Genomic DNA, 15,834 nt, shown 5'->3' with positions numbered 1-15,834 from the left:
CCATGATGCAAGCCATAAAAACCAGAATTCCTCTTCCACAAGGCCGGTCATGGAAACTAGAACCCTTCTCCCACAAACAAGCTACAAAATCTAAAAATATTCCTCTAAAGTTACCCTGCCTTTCTGTATAAAATCTGGTCATAAAGAAATTCTCTGACCTACCTAGTCTGATGGAAAGTCCTAAGACCCTCATTGCAGAGGTTCTTGCCCCATGCCCAAGAGGAAGGAATGCTGCACAGAGAGGCCAAGAAGAATGTGAATAGACAGCCTTGCTGGGTTTTCCCACCTCATATATTAGATCCTTCCTTTTTGTCCCATGACATTTCTACAGGGCTGTCCATTCTTCATCAAAATTAAGTATAAAAGTGAACAATTTTCCCCAGGTTTTCATTTCTGAAGGCTCCCAAGTCACATAGAATCCTGATTAAATAGACTGGGCGCAGTGGCTCACACCTGTAATCCCAACACTTTGGTAGGCTGAGGTGGGCAGATCACTTGAGGTCAGGAGTTTGAGACCAGCCTGGTAACACGGTGAAACCCTGACTCTATTAAAAATACAAAAATTAACCCGGTGTGGTGGTACGTGCCTGTAATCCCAGCTTCTCAGGAGGCTGAGGCAGAAGAATCACTTGAACCCAGGAGATGGAGGTTGCAGTGAGCTGAGATAGTGCCACTGCACTCCAGCCTGGGTGACAGAGTGAGACTCCATCTCAAAAAAATAAAATAAAATAAAGAACCCTGATTAAATAAGCTTGTTGTGCTTTTCTTTTGTTAACCTGTCTTTTGTTACAGGAGTGTTGGCTGTGCTCCTTACAATGAGTGAGGAAAGGTGTGATGCCTTCCTGCCCCTACGTGGCTCACTTCTTAACAAAGTTCATTCTGTTTGGGGGTAGGCTGAACTTTTACAGAATCTTTTCCTTATCTGAGTCGCAACGCTGTTTCTCCATATATCCTACTCATTGACTCTTGTTCTATTTTCTGGAGCAGGAAGAGCAACTTAGCCTCTCTTTTATAGGAGCATCCTTCAAATGTTTGAGGATAGCTATTACGTTTCTTCTGAGACTTCTTTTCTCCAAGCTACACATCCTCAGCTCCTTGTAATAGTTTCACATGGTTCCAGAACTCTCACAATTTTAATTGACCTCTTTCTAATACTCTTGGGAATGTCAATGTGATTCTTAAATGTAGTGTCCAGAGCCAAGCATGACACCCAACTGGCTTGACTGGTCCTGAGTACATTGGGGCTCAGCCAGTGATTGAGAGCAAGGATTCTGGAGGCAACAAAACCTGGGTTTATTTCCCATTCTCACCACTCACTAGCTGAGTATACATGGAGTTGCTGAAACCTCTCTGAGCCTGTTTTTCCTCATCTGTGAAATGGAAATAATAATGCCTATATCAAAAGGCTATAATCAGAATTTGATGAGGAGTGTCTGTGAGCGTTCAACAGTACAGGGTACATTATAAATGTTTACTTTTATCTCTGTTCAATTTCATCTCTTCTTTTTGCTTTATCTTAGCTCAATTTTGTCCCATTCTGTAGTGCTAATCTGAATGTTCAGTCTATTAGTCTTAGTGTTAGCTTTGTACTTTTCACAAATTTTGTACCTGCCTTCTATAAATGTCCCTGATTAAAAGACTAAGACAGGTCAGAGTTAAGTTTCAGCCCTCAGACATACCACCAGAAACAAATTCCAGGCATCGTATTACTCTGTTAAGCAGTAGAGCTTGTGTATCATTGCTCAACCAGTCATACATTTATCTACCTATATCTCAAATGAGCCACCTTTCTGGGCTCTGACCACAATGATAACAAGAAACTGTCCAATTTACTTATTTTTACCAGAAAGATTTTCATTTTACTCAAGCTTTCCAACCATGCAAATGATTTAACTTAATGCTTTTTACTTACTTTTCAAATAAATATTTTCCATCATTAACTTGTTCTAGAGGATTCTGCAATCTTTTCAGTTCTTCCTGTGAAAAAGAAAAGATATATCTTACAAATTATCACCAGCTACTTCTGAGCAATACTATTCAAGCATACTTCTTAGCAAAATTGATACAACACAACATTAAGAGTTCTGGACTGCACTTTGGTAGGCCGAGGTGGGCGGATCACGAGGTCAGGAGATCGAGACCATCCTGGCTAACATGGTGAAACCCCATCTCTACTAAATATACAAAAAATTAGACGAGCGTGGTGGTGGGCACCTGTAGTCCCAGCTACTCGGGGGCTGAGGCAGGAGAATGGTGTGAACCCGGGAGGCGGAGTTGGCAGTGAGCCGAGATTGTGCCCCTACACTCCAGCCTGGGTGACAGAGCGAGACTCCGTCTCAAAAAAAAAAAAAAAAAAAAAGAGTTCTGGACTTTGTGCTGGTTAAGTGTTTAAACACACAAAAATACAGCATGATCCTTGATCAAATTAGAATATTGTCACTCAAATTGTGTGATTTTTTTTTTTTTTTTTTTTTTTACTCAAGATAATGTTTCCTATTTTTTTTTTTTTTTTGAGTTTGGATATGTTTACATAGATCCACCCACACTCTTTCCAAATTCACTTTCTCAACAGTAATGTCATTGCTGATTGCTGGGTAAGAGACACTAATGACTGCATGCTGCATTTGGCCATTCAGCAATCATCCTCTCTTGTCTCTTAGTAACTCTTGGCAACCTCTTCTCCATAGCCCACATGCTCAGACACACACACAAACACACACACACACACACACACACACACACACACACACCCCTTCCCTGAATTCCAGGCATTTGTCGTCTCTGTAATCTCATTTCTCTGACCACAGAGGTGTGACAGGATTTGACCCACGTTCCTGGTAAGACTCCCTTCTTCAGTCTTACCATGGCAGGATTTAAGGAAGACTCACAGAACTCTGTTCCTGGGAAGACCACCATTCCCTGAGGCCACACTACCTACCATACCATTCACCACACCACTTACCCCCCACCAGAAACTGTCAAAGTGACCAGTCCCAAGGGGAAGCCGCAGTTAGAAATAATTATTCAATTACATCCAAAAGACCATCAGGACTAGTCTCTCTACATGCTTATAACCCACCAGACACCCAAGTCGCCTAGATCACCTCTCCCACTACGCAATCTCTTAAACCCATACTGCATTCCAGAATGTGGCCTAATCACCCACCTCTCCCCAGTCCTTCCAACCTTTCCAATGGGTCCTTTATAGTCTGTCATCAGCAAAATCCTGTATCTCCCCAACTTCTTTGAATATGCCCTTAATTATGTTGTTCTAACTAAACTATGCCTCACTGTTCTGGGACAGCTAAGTTTTTGTTAGAGCAAGAAGAGCAAATAATTGTTCAGAAAAGAGGTCTAGTATATAGAGGATTTTGCATATGAAAAAGTTGGCTGAGTACCTGAGCACACCCTCTCCCCTGCAGTCCTCTTAAGAGGTGGCCATTTCTTCCCCACACGCTACATACTACATGGTGTGGAGGTCGGGTGGGACCCTCTTTGCTCCTCAGATCTTCGCCACTCCTACAAAACCTCTGGAAACATACCAGCTGCCAGTCTCAGTCATCTGTCCTCTTCTCTATCTATCTTAACTCCTCAGGGGATCTCAGCCGGTCTCACAGCTTCTATTTTATATTTGTACCTGACCTCTTCTCTAACTTCACTCTTCTGTATCCACCCTGCCTACTTGACAGTTCTATGTACGTGTTTGACAAGCATCTCAAGCTCAAAAGCAAAATGTTGATATCCCTGCTTATACCCTCCTACCCAAACCTCCTTCTTCACTGCTTCTTCCTCATTTTAGCAAATGGCATCACTATTCACCAAGATATGAAGAGTTAAACCTAAGAACCAGACTTTACTCATTTCTTCCTCTCACCATCTATAGTCAATCAATGAGCTACTCTTATTGACCCCACTTTCAAAATATATTTGGGACTTGGCCACCTCTCAGTCTGGTCTAAGCCAACCATGGTAATCTTCTAATTATTGCCCTGCTTCCTATGTTAGGCTGCATCAGTCACTTCTTACATCAGCCTGAGTGGTCTTGTAGTACCTGGGTTTTCTTTTGTAATTGGAGTATAATTTACAAAGTATGAAATGCACCTTATAAGTACACAATACAGTGATTTTTATCAAACGCTTCCATTGGTAGAGCCACAGCCAAAACAATATATAGAACATTTATCATTCCCAGGAAGTTCCTTTGTGCCCCTGTACAATCAATTTTCCTATCCCAAAGGCACCCCTGTTCAGATTTGTATCTGTGTAGATTAGTTTTGCCTGTTCTAGACTTTTGTATAAATTTATCTATTGTGTCCAGCTTAATTAACTCAACATTGTATTTTGACATTTGTCCATGCTGTCCGTTGCATATATCAGTAGCTCATTTCTTTTTATTGCTGAGTAGTTTTCTATTGTATACATACACAATAATCCATTCTCCTGTTAATGGGCATTCTAATTGTTTTCATATCCATATGGCCTAGTATGAATAAAGCTGCTATGATCATTGTTGTGCAAATCTGTTTGTGCAAGTCTGCTGTGCAAGTGTGTTTGTGGATGTGTTTTCATTTTTCTTCAGTAAATATCTAGGAATGAAATTGCTACCTTATGAGGTAAATACATGTTTAACTTTTATTTTTATTTATTTATTTATTTATTTTTGAGATGGAGTCTCGCTCTGTTGCCCAGGCTGGAGTGCAGTGGCGCAATCGTGGCTCACTGCAAGCTCCGCCTCCCAGGTTCACACCATTCTCCTGCCTCAGCCTCCCGAGTAGTTGGGACTACAGGGGCCCACCACCACACCCACCTAATTGTGGTATTTTTAGTGCAGACGGGATTTCACCATGTTAGCCAGGATGGTCTCGATCTCCTGACCTCGTGATCCGCCTGCCTCGGCCTCCCGAAGTGCTGGGATTACTGGCATGAGCCACCACACCCGGTCACGTTTAATTTTAAAGAAACTTCCAAAGTTTTCTAAAGCGGTTGTACTATTTTATATTCCAACCAGCAATGTAGGAGAAGTCTAGCTGCTGTACATTCCCACCAACGTTCAATGTCAGTCTTTTTCACTTTATTCTCCTGGATTTGTGATATCTTATTGTGACTTCAACCTGCATTTCTCTGATAACTAATAATGTTGAGTATTTTTTGCATGTGTTTTAAACTGAGTTATATGTCTTATTTTTCAAGCAGTAGAAGTTCTTTATATATTATAGGGTACAACTCTTTTGTCAGATGCATGTGTTGCTAATATTTCTTCCCAATCAATATATTTTGACAAGCAAATCTTTTCATTTTGATGCAATGCAATTTATTATTTTATTTTTGTTATTTAGTATTTTCTGCATCCTAAGAAATATTTTCCTGCCCCAATGTTGCAAATATAGTCTCCTATATTTCCTCTTAGAAAATGTATAGTTCATTTACATTTAGGAGTACAGTAAATTAATTTTTGTGTATGGTGTGTGGTAAGAATTGAGATCAATTTTTCTTCATATGAATATGAGCATAAGTCTACTAAATGGGGCTTCTGTATAAACTATTGTTTTCTGATACCAAAAAAAAAAAAAAAAAAAAACAGTCAGCTGGCATGTGGCTTTTAATGTTTGGTCTTCCTTCTTCCTGCCGGGATCATAGTAATGAAATCCAGAGTGCAAAAGCTATTGTGCCTATAAGGAGGAAAACCACACATTAAAGTTAATAAAATAGAAAGACAGAAGGTGCGTGGGACCCTGATGAAACCATGGAGCTGCTACTTCAACTCTGATCTACCAACATCTGAACATACTTGTCATGCAAGAAGACCAACCTACTAATTTATTGATTCATCATAGTTAAACAAATGTAGATAAGTGATATATTCCTCTTCATAATTCAGTGGTTTTCCATCACTTTTGGAATAAAATCCAAACTCATCACCATGGTCTATAGAACCCTATGTAATACGAACCCCCACCTATCTCTCTGACCTCATTTCCTACCACCCTCTATACATACAACTCACACTTATCTAGCCATATTGGTCTTGGGGTGTTTCAGAAATAGCCATGGTTGCTCCCTTTTAGATCACATATCTTCGCTGTTCCTCGTACAGAGAATATTAATTCTGTGAACAATTACAATCAACATTACCCTCACATGGCTTCCTCACTTCATCCAGGTGTTTGCTCATATATTGCCTTCTCAAAAAAGCCTTCCTTGATTGAACTCTCTAAGACGTCATCCATTACTTACTGTATATTTACCGTGCTTTATGCTCTGATTCACTTCTTTATGATCTTCATCACTTCCTAACATATTTGTGTTTCATTGTCTCCATTCACTAGATTGTAGGCACCATGGAAGTAGATTTTTCATCACATCCACCATTATATTTTCAGTGCATAGAATAGTGCCCAGCACATAGCAACTGCTCAACCAATGTTAATTATTTAAACTTTACCTCAAGATTTGGAGAAGAACTTCAGTTTATTCCTCTGGATTTTGGAGTGTTAGGATTTTGAAGTGTGAGGGACACTGGAACTGTGACAGAAGTATTTGCATTTGTGACAGGTACTAACTGAAGGAAAAATATAACACAGCAAAGGGGATGGAGACAAAGGAAAAAGAGCCAAGAGGCCAGAGCCAGGGTGATGTTGTGAACATCTGTTTCAAACTGGAGCTTGAAACCAGCACATTGATGGACTTTTCAGTTTTGTCAATAGATTCTATAGATTCTTTTTTTTTTTTTTTTTTTGAGACAGAGTGTCACTCTGTCACCCAGGCTGGAGTACAGTGGTGCGATCTCGGCTCACTGCAACTTCTGCCTCCCAGGTTCACGCGATTCTCCTGCCTCAGTCTCCCGAGTAGCTGGGATTAGAGGCACCTGCCACCACACCCAGCTAATTGTTTATATTTTTACTAGAAATGGGGTTTCACCATGTTGGCCAGGCTGGTCTTGAACTCCTGACTTCATGATCTGCCTGTCTTGGCCTCCCAAAGTGCTGGTATTACAGGCATGAGCCACTGTACCCAGCCAGATTCTCTCTCTTTTAAAAAACACTTTCAGTTGAGGTTTCTGTTTTGTTTTGTTGTTTTTATACAACTAAAAAGATCCTGAGAAGTTACCATGTGAGCCATAACCTAGGACTAGAATACAAAATTCAAAGATGAGCGATAGCATTATAGAAGTTCAGAACTGAACTGTTGTTTGCTTTGTTTTGGCCATGTCTTTTAAAATGTCTTATTCAGAACACTAACGGGGCCAGGTGTGGTGGCTCATGCCTGTAATTCCAACACTTTGGGAGGCCAAGGTGGGTGGATCACTTGAAGTCCAGAGTTCAAGACCAGCCTGGCCTACATGGTGAAACCCCATCTCTACTAAAAAATACAAAAAAATTGCCGGGTATAGTGGTGTACTCCTGTTGTGCTGGGCCTTGGCCTCCCAAAGTGCTGGGATTACAGGCGTGAGCCATGGTGCCTGGCCGTGAATTACTTTTTATGTATGTTGTGGTGAGGTAGGGATTGAGATCTATTATACAGGGTGTATATAAAACACTGTCTATTTTGCTACTGGATCTCTTTTTATATAATGGAATGAAAGAGAAATACAATTTAGAATTTAGAAGTAGGGTATATTTGCCCCTTTTGATGTAATAGTACACTACTTTTCATCAACAATAACAACTTGTAAGTCTTAATGAAGTCATTTGTTTTGCTTTGGCTGGTAGAAGCTTAAGCAAAATTAAATATTTAATTGCCACAAGGATTCTTTTTAGGCAGTTAGAACGATCATTCCTCACCTCTTTAACTACCTAATTTATAAACATCTTTATATTTGTTTTACCTCTGTTATTACATTTGTAATATTTATAGTAAGCGAAAGAGTAATTATACTAGGTAGAAAGATAGAGATGATAGATAGATTATCCTTTGCAATCTTTAACATGACATTTTATTTTTGGGATAAAACTTACTCTTTAGCCCTCTCGACTCTGGTTCCATATTCTAAGAATAAGCCTCCACATTTATCCTCTATTTTCCCCTACACCTCCTACCTAATTTTTAAAAATCATATCACACCTCACCTTCAATGACATAAGTAACAAATCGAGGTCATATATTGTCATGTGTTGCTTAATAACAAGGATATGTCCTGAGAAATTTGTCATTAGGAGATTTCATCACTGTGTGAACATCATAGAGTATACTTACACAAACCTAGATGGTATAGCCTACTACACACCTGGGCTATGTGATACAGCCTATTGCTCCTGGGCTACAAACCTATAAAGCATATGTTACTGTGAGAAAATTATAACACAATGGTAAATATTTGTATATCTAAACATATCCAAATCTAGAAAAAGTACAGTAAAAATATTGTATTGCAACCTTTGTAATGTTTTGTTGTTATGGGTTGTATATGTGATCAGTATTGATCAAATGTCATTATGTGGTGCAGGACTGGAAATGGTCAGACTTGAAGTTGCTTTGATATAGCAAGGAAATAGTTTGAATGAGAAATCTTAACTATTCTTAAAAACCAAAAGTGAATTTTTATGTTGTAATTTTTTCCCCCCTGCATCATGATTAGAAAAGAGATGGAGCTACTGCCAGTCCTGGCACTTTCTTCTCCAAGATGTGGCTGTGGCACGCTTTCTTCTATTCTTTTTTCTCTGGGGACTTAGCAGGCATAAAGAAAAGCCTTTTTGCAATTTGTGCCAGCCACTCTCCTTTCCTTGAATATTTCATTGCAGAAAGCTTGCTGGGTGGTGAGGGCTTTGATGCAGTACTTTATTCAATATCTGACTATCCCCATTCTAGGAAATCATATTAAACATAAGGTCAATGACTAACAAGAGCTTTCTGAGCAGCTGCTCTGCTGACAATTTGGAGGATTGATTTCATCATTTGGTTATTTAAGCTAACTATACAAAAACACTTCAATTCAATTGGCCTGGAAGTTCCAAACCACGTCCTCATTTTCTCAGAGATGGATAAGCAAGTCAAATTACTCCACAGATCTTCACTCAGAGTTTAATCCTTTGAGAAAGCTTTGTTTTATTTTACTATTAAAAGCATATACAAATAGATCTATCCCATCTTTGGTTTCTCTTACTAGTCCCATTTGTCTTTGATTTTATATCTGGCAATACCATTTTCTTACTAGAAACCAATGCCATTTTTCTACTAGCTCCCTATTGCTGTCAGGATAGATTCCAAACTCCTCAGCCAAGGTCTGTGTGACAGGGCCCAGCCCGCCTCTCCCCACTCCACCTCACTGACCCCTACACACACTTCTTCTCTGAGTCCGGTCAAATGATTCATCACAAAATCCCAGAAATCACATGCCCACTGGACATTTCAGTGACAGCATGCCTCTAACTCTTCTACTGATGCACACCATTCTTTTTTCAGGAAGACCCCAATTTTCCTCTCCTCCAAGCAGATATTTCTAACCCAACAAGAAAGTTGGGTACCCCACCCTCCTTCCTCTGCAACCTCTGGTGATCACCGATTTTAGTATTTAATCTTTACCTGCCTCCCCCACTCAGCTCTTCAAGGTCAGGGATGGTAACTTATTCACTCTGATGTGCCTGTTCCCAAAATGAGTTATTGAAGAGGTGCTTGATATTGTCTGTTGAATAAATGAATGTGTTATTCTGACTAACATGAAAAGAAACTTTAGTAGCTTAATGGTCCAAAAAATCCCAAGTAATTTTATATCCTCTGCTGACCATTGTCTGCCTGTCAGATACAGTCTTTACTCTTCTCCATTCTTTACTGTGGCCTGAGAGGCTCATAATTTTGGACTTTATCTATTAGGCCCTTTATTCTATGGCCTTGGGGAATGTTTGAGCAGAAGCAGGCACTCGCATGAGCCCAGAGGATAGCAGAAGAAAGAAGTTGGAACATTTTTTCTCTTTGTTCTCCTCTCTTGCTGGAGCATAGGTTGGACATAACTAATGGCCATAGTTTCCACAGAGTGGCCTTTCCCACAGGATAGTGCATATTCCCATAACTGCTCCATTTTCTCATCCCTCCAAGACCTACCCTTCCTTCCTCTCCCTTCCTTTGCCCCCTCCAACTACTGATAACCCCAGATGCTTCCTTCTTCCTTGTGGCTTCTCCTCTACTCTGCCACATCTACGTGAACAGTCACTTCATTAAACTCTCAGTCGCCCTTTTACATGAGTTGTCCCTGAATCCAGGTTGATATGCTTCAAGAATCCTAAGTTGCTTTTGTTTGTCCTGTCTTTGCAATTCTTTTTCTATAAACCAATAAACTTAACTAATCACATTAATTAATCATATTATTTACCAGTAGAACCTGTGTGTTTGATGACTAATCTTTATAGGAGAAGCTGTCACTATCAAGGACCTGAACCCAGCTTTCTGGTTCAGTTTGACTCACCAAATAACAGGACAATTTCTACTATGCTCTATTTACTTCTTTTCTTTTAAATGTAGGCTAGACCTCTCTACAAAATACAAGTTAAATTATTCAAGTACAATCCAGACACACAGCATTCCAGAATCCTTAATCCCATTTCTCCAAATGAAGTCTGTGTTATGAGTAGCAAAGGAATCTAGGCTACTTTGTTACAGTGAAAAATTATTGACTACTTTCCAGGCTTCCCACTGCTGTAAAAGTTGTTCTAAAGTAACTTGGGTGTGAACTATTAGAATGAATGGTGGATATTGAATTTTGTTCTTTTGTGTCTGGCTTTACCCTCCTGTCTCAATCCTGGAGGTTTTTCTTGTATCACAGACAGTGGAATAGCTAAGAGGTTAGATAAGCCCATCTCTGTGGCTGCTTAGTCAGCTTCTTGACCCGCCCAATAATAAAACACTGTTCTGGTTTGTTTTTTGTTTTTCCTCCTTTTTCAATCTCTACCACTTCCATTGTCTAAACAAGCAGCGTATGTTCTTTGGACAGGTTTAAAACAAGAAATCCAATCAAAATTGCTTTTTCTCTAAAGTACACTTGTTCACTTGTTTCTAAATGCCAACCTTTTAACTTTTCTGACTTACATCATGACCATTTAATCCTAGCATATCCCAGAGCATTTAAGTTAACTTAAAATGTGAAAACAATCTGCAATTTTCTTCACTGTGTAGCTATAGGTGACAAAACCTGTGCCACTTGCATAAATCAGGGTTTTTTTGTATTGGAAATAATTATATATTAACCTAAGGGCAACTATTTAACAAAAATTAAAAACCAGAATCACTTTTGATGCTTTTGACTATTCAATAATTTCATTATATATTACCAGGCTTCCTCACCCGCTCCCCTCCATCTGTTTTTTAATGGAAGTGTAATAAGGGCACTAAAAAAGGGGTTACTAATGTTTGCATAATTTGGAAAAGTAGAAGACATAAAATCTATAGTAATTTTAGCTCTGCATCATTAAACATGAAATATTGATTATTGCTCTTTGCAAGAGAATGTATGAAGCTAGCTAGGCTGCTGTGTCCACATTAAGTGATTCTGATGCTTTGCCCTCAGACCTCAGTGGCTGTAAATGATGCTCCTTGGTGACAGCTGGGAGGCTGGCATTCTGATCCACAGCCTTAAGAGATACATTTCCCAGATTAGAACAGGAATGACCCAGCTGCACAGCCCAACTTCAGAAAATTAAATTGGAGGGAGTCCAAACCTCTGTTGAAATAACTGTGTGAATTACAGTGCTTCCACAGGCCTTGTTATAATGTAAATGTGCTTTACAATTTACTGCCATTTCCCTTCTATCCCTGCTGTGAATATAGGCATTAATAGTCATCTCATATATTTAAAGGCAAAAAGGCATCAAAAATAAAAATGCAAGATTCATGTATTCTCCCTTTGGAAAGCAAGGACTAAATTCCTTGTTTTCCTTTTGCCATTTTTTTTGCAAAAGGAGTATACATTTTGTTTATATATTATGCATTAATGTTTTCTATGGCTGGCAAACCTGTAAATTTCACACAGGGAAGTTACCTTGCAGCTAAATATGAATTTCTTTGGGAGGAAAAAAATTGCAAATAGGACATCAACAGCTCATTTAAAGGATTCATTCAGTTAAGTTATGAGCACATGAAGCATACATGAGGTACTAGACTTAAAAAAAGATTTGCCTGTTTCTAACACTTTAAGGACATTTTGAATGTCCAACGAGATTCAGAGGGACTGTGATTTTACAGCAGTAATGACTGAGTGAGATAGTCCTGTGCCTTACTACACTTGTTGACAGTGGACTTATTATTAATATTAGCTGCCTCATATATTGTAAACTTAGAAACATAAGATATGCCTATGAAAATTGAAAATTGTTGTGATAGCTCATTCTTTATTCTTGTTTGACCAACCAGGCTATGTTCATAAACATTAGGACATAAAAGCTTTTGCCTGCCATGTATGAAAATGTCAAACACTCAATCTAAGTGGAAACATAGCAAGTACAAATCTAATTTTAACTGGTTAAGTCATTGTCCCTGGTAACCTTGAATCTGAGATAATTTCAGTCCCTGAGATCCTCCAAGAGTAGATGGGTACTTCTGGAAGGGTACACTTACAGCCAGATCATTCAAGCCAGCTCTTTGCCCTAATCTGAAAAAGCACCAGCAAACTGCAATCCACTCGCACTGCATCCAGGATTGTTAGACAGGATAAACCAGCCCAGTGCTATTTTGGAAAATAACCTTCAGGCTTCAATATTCCCCTCTCCTTTCCATAAGTAGTACATGGTCTCAAAACTTTTGCTAGTTTTAGATCATGACATTCAAAAACTATCATTATAGAATGAAGAACCAGCTCATTACAAAATGTCTAACCACTTCCACTAAATCTAGGATACAAGAAATTGAAACACTACTAGTAAAATTTTTTAAGTGGTCTCTTTGCTCAATGTTAATTCAGCTTAACAGCAGGACAACTATAAAAATTCAGCTGAGATCAAAATATAGGTATAGGCACAAGGGTGTAGATATTTTTACATTTCATATGTTTCTGCCTTCTGAGAAAATTATCCTACAGACCATGCTTCAAGATGAGAACACAGTTACAAATAAGCACAGAAGCCAATAAATAAACACCCTCTTAGAATGCAGACAGGACAACAAATGTGGATATGTGAATCCATACACCAACTCTGGGTTTCTTGCACCAAAGGACAAAAACAAAGTGCAGGCAATCAGAACATGTAACTCCCAAATTGTTTATACCTGATTCTGGAATGCATTTTGTTGTAGTGTAGCAAACACCATCCAGATTAGATTTTTTTGCTTAGCCAGGTTGAAAATGAGTTTGCATTTCTTATGTATTTACCAAGTGATGTTGTGAGGAAGCAATCCAAATGCATGCTGGGAAGAGCTCCCAAAATGCCCTGCAGCCCCTCATACCAATCTATCTCCCCCTTTCTATCCCCTCCACTACCACCCTTCTTCAGGGCCTTGATTCTTCTCTCTGGGACTATTTCATTGTGCCTCCTAATTGCTTTTCTTTAAGTATATATTCAACTATTTAAAACATTATTATTATTATTATTGTAGAGACAGGGTTGTACAGGCTGATCTCAATCTCCTGGCCTCAAGCAATCTTTTTGCCTTGGCCTCCCAAAGTGCTGGGATTACAGGCATGAATCACTGTGCCTGGCCCATCTCCAATAATTTAACTCTTCTGCTCATAAACCCTACTGCTAACTTAAACAAAAACAATCTTCAGAATTAAAAACATTCTTAACTCCCTAGCCATAGGATTGCTTCTCTTATACCTTCTGAAATTCTTCAAAATTCATTTGAAATGTGATTTTATATATTTTAGTATTTCCTTCTGCAACTAATTCTATGTCATTTCTTTGAACTATTTTTATTACTACTAACATTAATTGACTTTTACTAGGCTCCAGGCATGTTGCATGAATTATCTCTTAAAAATTATCACTGAAGCCTTATAAAAATAGAAAAATATGGCATTATTATTCCCATTTCTTGGATAAGAAAACATATTTAGGTGATTAAGTAACTTGTCCAAGGTCTTATAGCAGAAATGAGGTGCCAATATAATAAGAAGTCTGATCCCAGAATCTAAACTGTGTCATCTGCACTCTTTTCCCATGAATGACTTGGGACTTACACCAGTGTGAGTAGTAGCAGTATCTCATCCATGGTATTTGTAAAGAAGTTGTAATGTTCTGCAAAGTGCTCAGATTTATCATTTAAATTAAATGTGTCACCTAATTACTATCTGATCTTAGAAAGCAACTCTTTCCCTTTAGATCTCAGTTTCATCATGTGTAAGATGATGATGGCAAAACCTACTACACAGTACTATGTGGGGATTAACTAAAATAACATATTTAAAAGTGTTTTGTGTACTCTAAAGTGCTGATCATCCATAGACAGATTCCTTAAGTGTCATACTGAGGATAGCAATTATGTCTTACTTGTCTTTTCATTCCTGTGGTGCCCAGCTTGGCTTCATTCCTGTATAATCTTGGGTGGTGTGACTCAGTTTTATCATCTGTAAAATGGGGACACTAATTGTACCAAATTTCAAAGCTTGATGATTAAAAATTCAGTCTTGCACCAGGCAAATAGCAGGTGCTTGATGACATTAGTCAGTGTAACTATCACATAGATTTTTATTATTATGTATCTTAGTCTCTTCAAAACATGGATGTTAACCTAAGTATCTTCTCTTGGTTCACTCTCAACCCATTTCCCATTAGTTACCCAGTTTTGCCAAATGGCCTCTGGAACACTATCTATTTGTACCGTCCTTATTTGAAGACTTATTACCTGCCAGAAGGAGAAACCTGAAATGCTAAACTCATCAGGACAGTCAACTCCTTGGAATCTTTCTTGACCCCCTGCACCCTCCCCTGCCTAGCAGATAGAGCCTAAGCCCCTGGGCCTGGCAGAACTTCATACCAAGTTCTGTGTGACGTGCCCTCTCTTTCCATCCCCAACCTACTTATTTCTCTTGGAACATAAACGTGTCATCAAAATCCAGAATAAGATCATGAACTCAAAAACTTGGGATGAATCAGTCCAGATGTGGGTTTAAATAAATCAATAAGAGAATCTTTTGAAGAAGAAAGAAAAGGGTAGAATATATTGCAGTGTCTATATTATCATTAAATAGCACAGCATTACCTCAATTATCTGGAGAGCAGTCCCTAGGAGAGCATTATATATTGGAACAAATCTCTCTACCTGGATATTAAGTCCTACCTGTCTCAAAAGATCCGTCACACAGCTCTCAGCCAAACCCCACCTATTTGACCTGAAAGTTTTCATTTAAAGCCCTCTTTAGGAATGATTCTTTCCCACACATTAATAGTGGGAGACTTTAACACCCTACTGTCATTATTAGATCAACAAGACAGAAAATTAACAAGGATATTCAGGACTTGATCTCAGCTCTGGACCAAGCAGACCTAACAGACATCTACAGAACTCTCCACCGCAAATCAACAGAATATACATTCTTCTCAGCACCACATAGCACTTGCTCTAAAACTGATCACATAATTGGAAGTAAAACACTCCTCAGCAAATGCAAAAGAATGGAAATCATAACAAACAGTCTCTCAGACCACAGTGCAATCAAATTAGAACTCAGGATTAAGAAACTCACTCAATGAGCTGAGATCACACCACTGCACTCCAGTCTGGGTGACACAGTGAGACTCCATCTCAAAAAAAAAAAAAAAAAAAGAAAAGAAAGAAAGAAAGAAAGAAAGAAAGAAAGAAAGAAAGAAAGAAAGAAAGAAAGAAACTCTCTCAAAACCACACAAATACATGGAAACTGAACAACTTGCTCCTGAATGACTACTGGGTAAATAAGGAAATTAAGGCAGAAATAAA

The 15,834-nt window shown here is 38.7% G+C and overlaps 1 protein-coding gene across 2 annotated transcripts in view; it reads right to left on the bottom strand.

Annotated features, from left to right (window-relative positions):
* The window catches only part of LOC105488541 (schwannomin interacting protein 1), an 804,156-nt gene that overhangs the window by 638,521 nt on the left and 149,801 nt on the right, over positions 1-15,834 (bottom strand). For both annotated transcript variants that reach the window (XM_011752721.2, XM_071091172.1), the window contains exon 2: positions 1,913-1,977. In XM_011752721.2, the coding sequence (XP_011751023.2) occupies positions 1,913-1,977 (65 nt within the window). The remainder of the gene's footprint in view (positions 1-1,912; positions 1,978-15,834) is intronic.

Source organism: Macaca nemestrina, chromosome 2, assembly GCF_043159975.1.
Source record: "Macaca nemestrina isolate mMacNem1 chromosome 2, mMacNem.hap1, whole genome shotgun sequence".
In the NCBI taxonomy this organism is placed as follows: Eukaryota; Metazoa; Chordata; class Mammalia; order Primates; family Cercopithecidae; genus Macaca; species Macaca nemestrina.
Note: the sequence above shows the minus strand (reverse complement) of the source record. Positions and strands in the feature narration are given on the sequence as shown.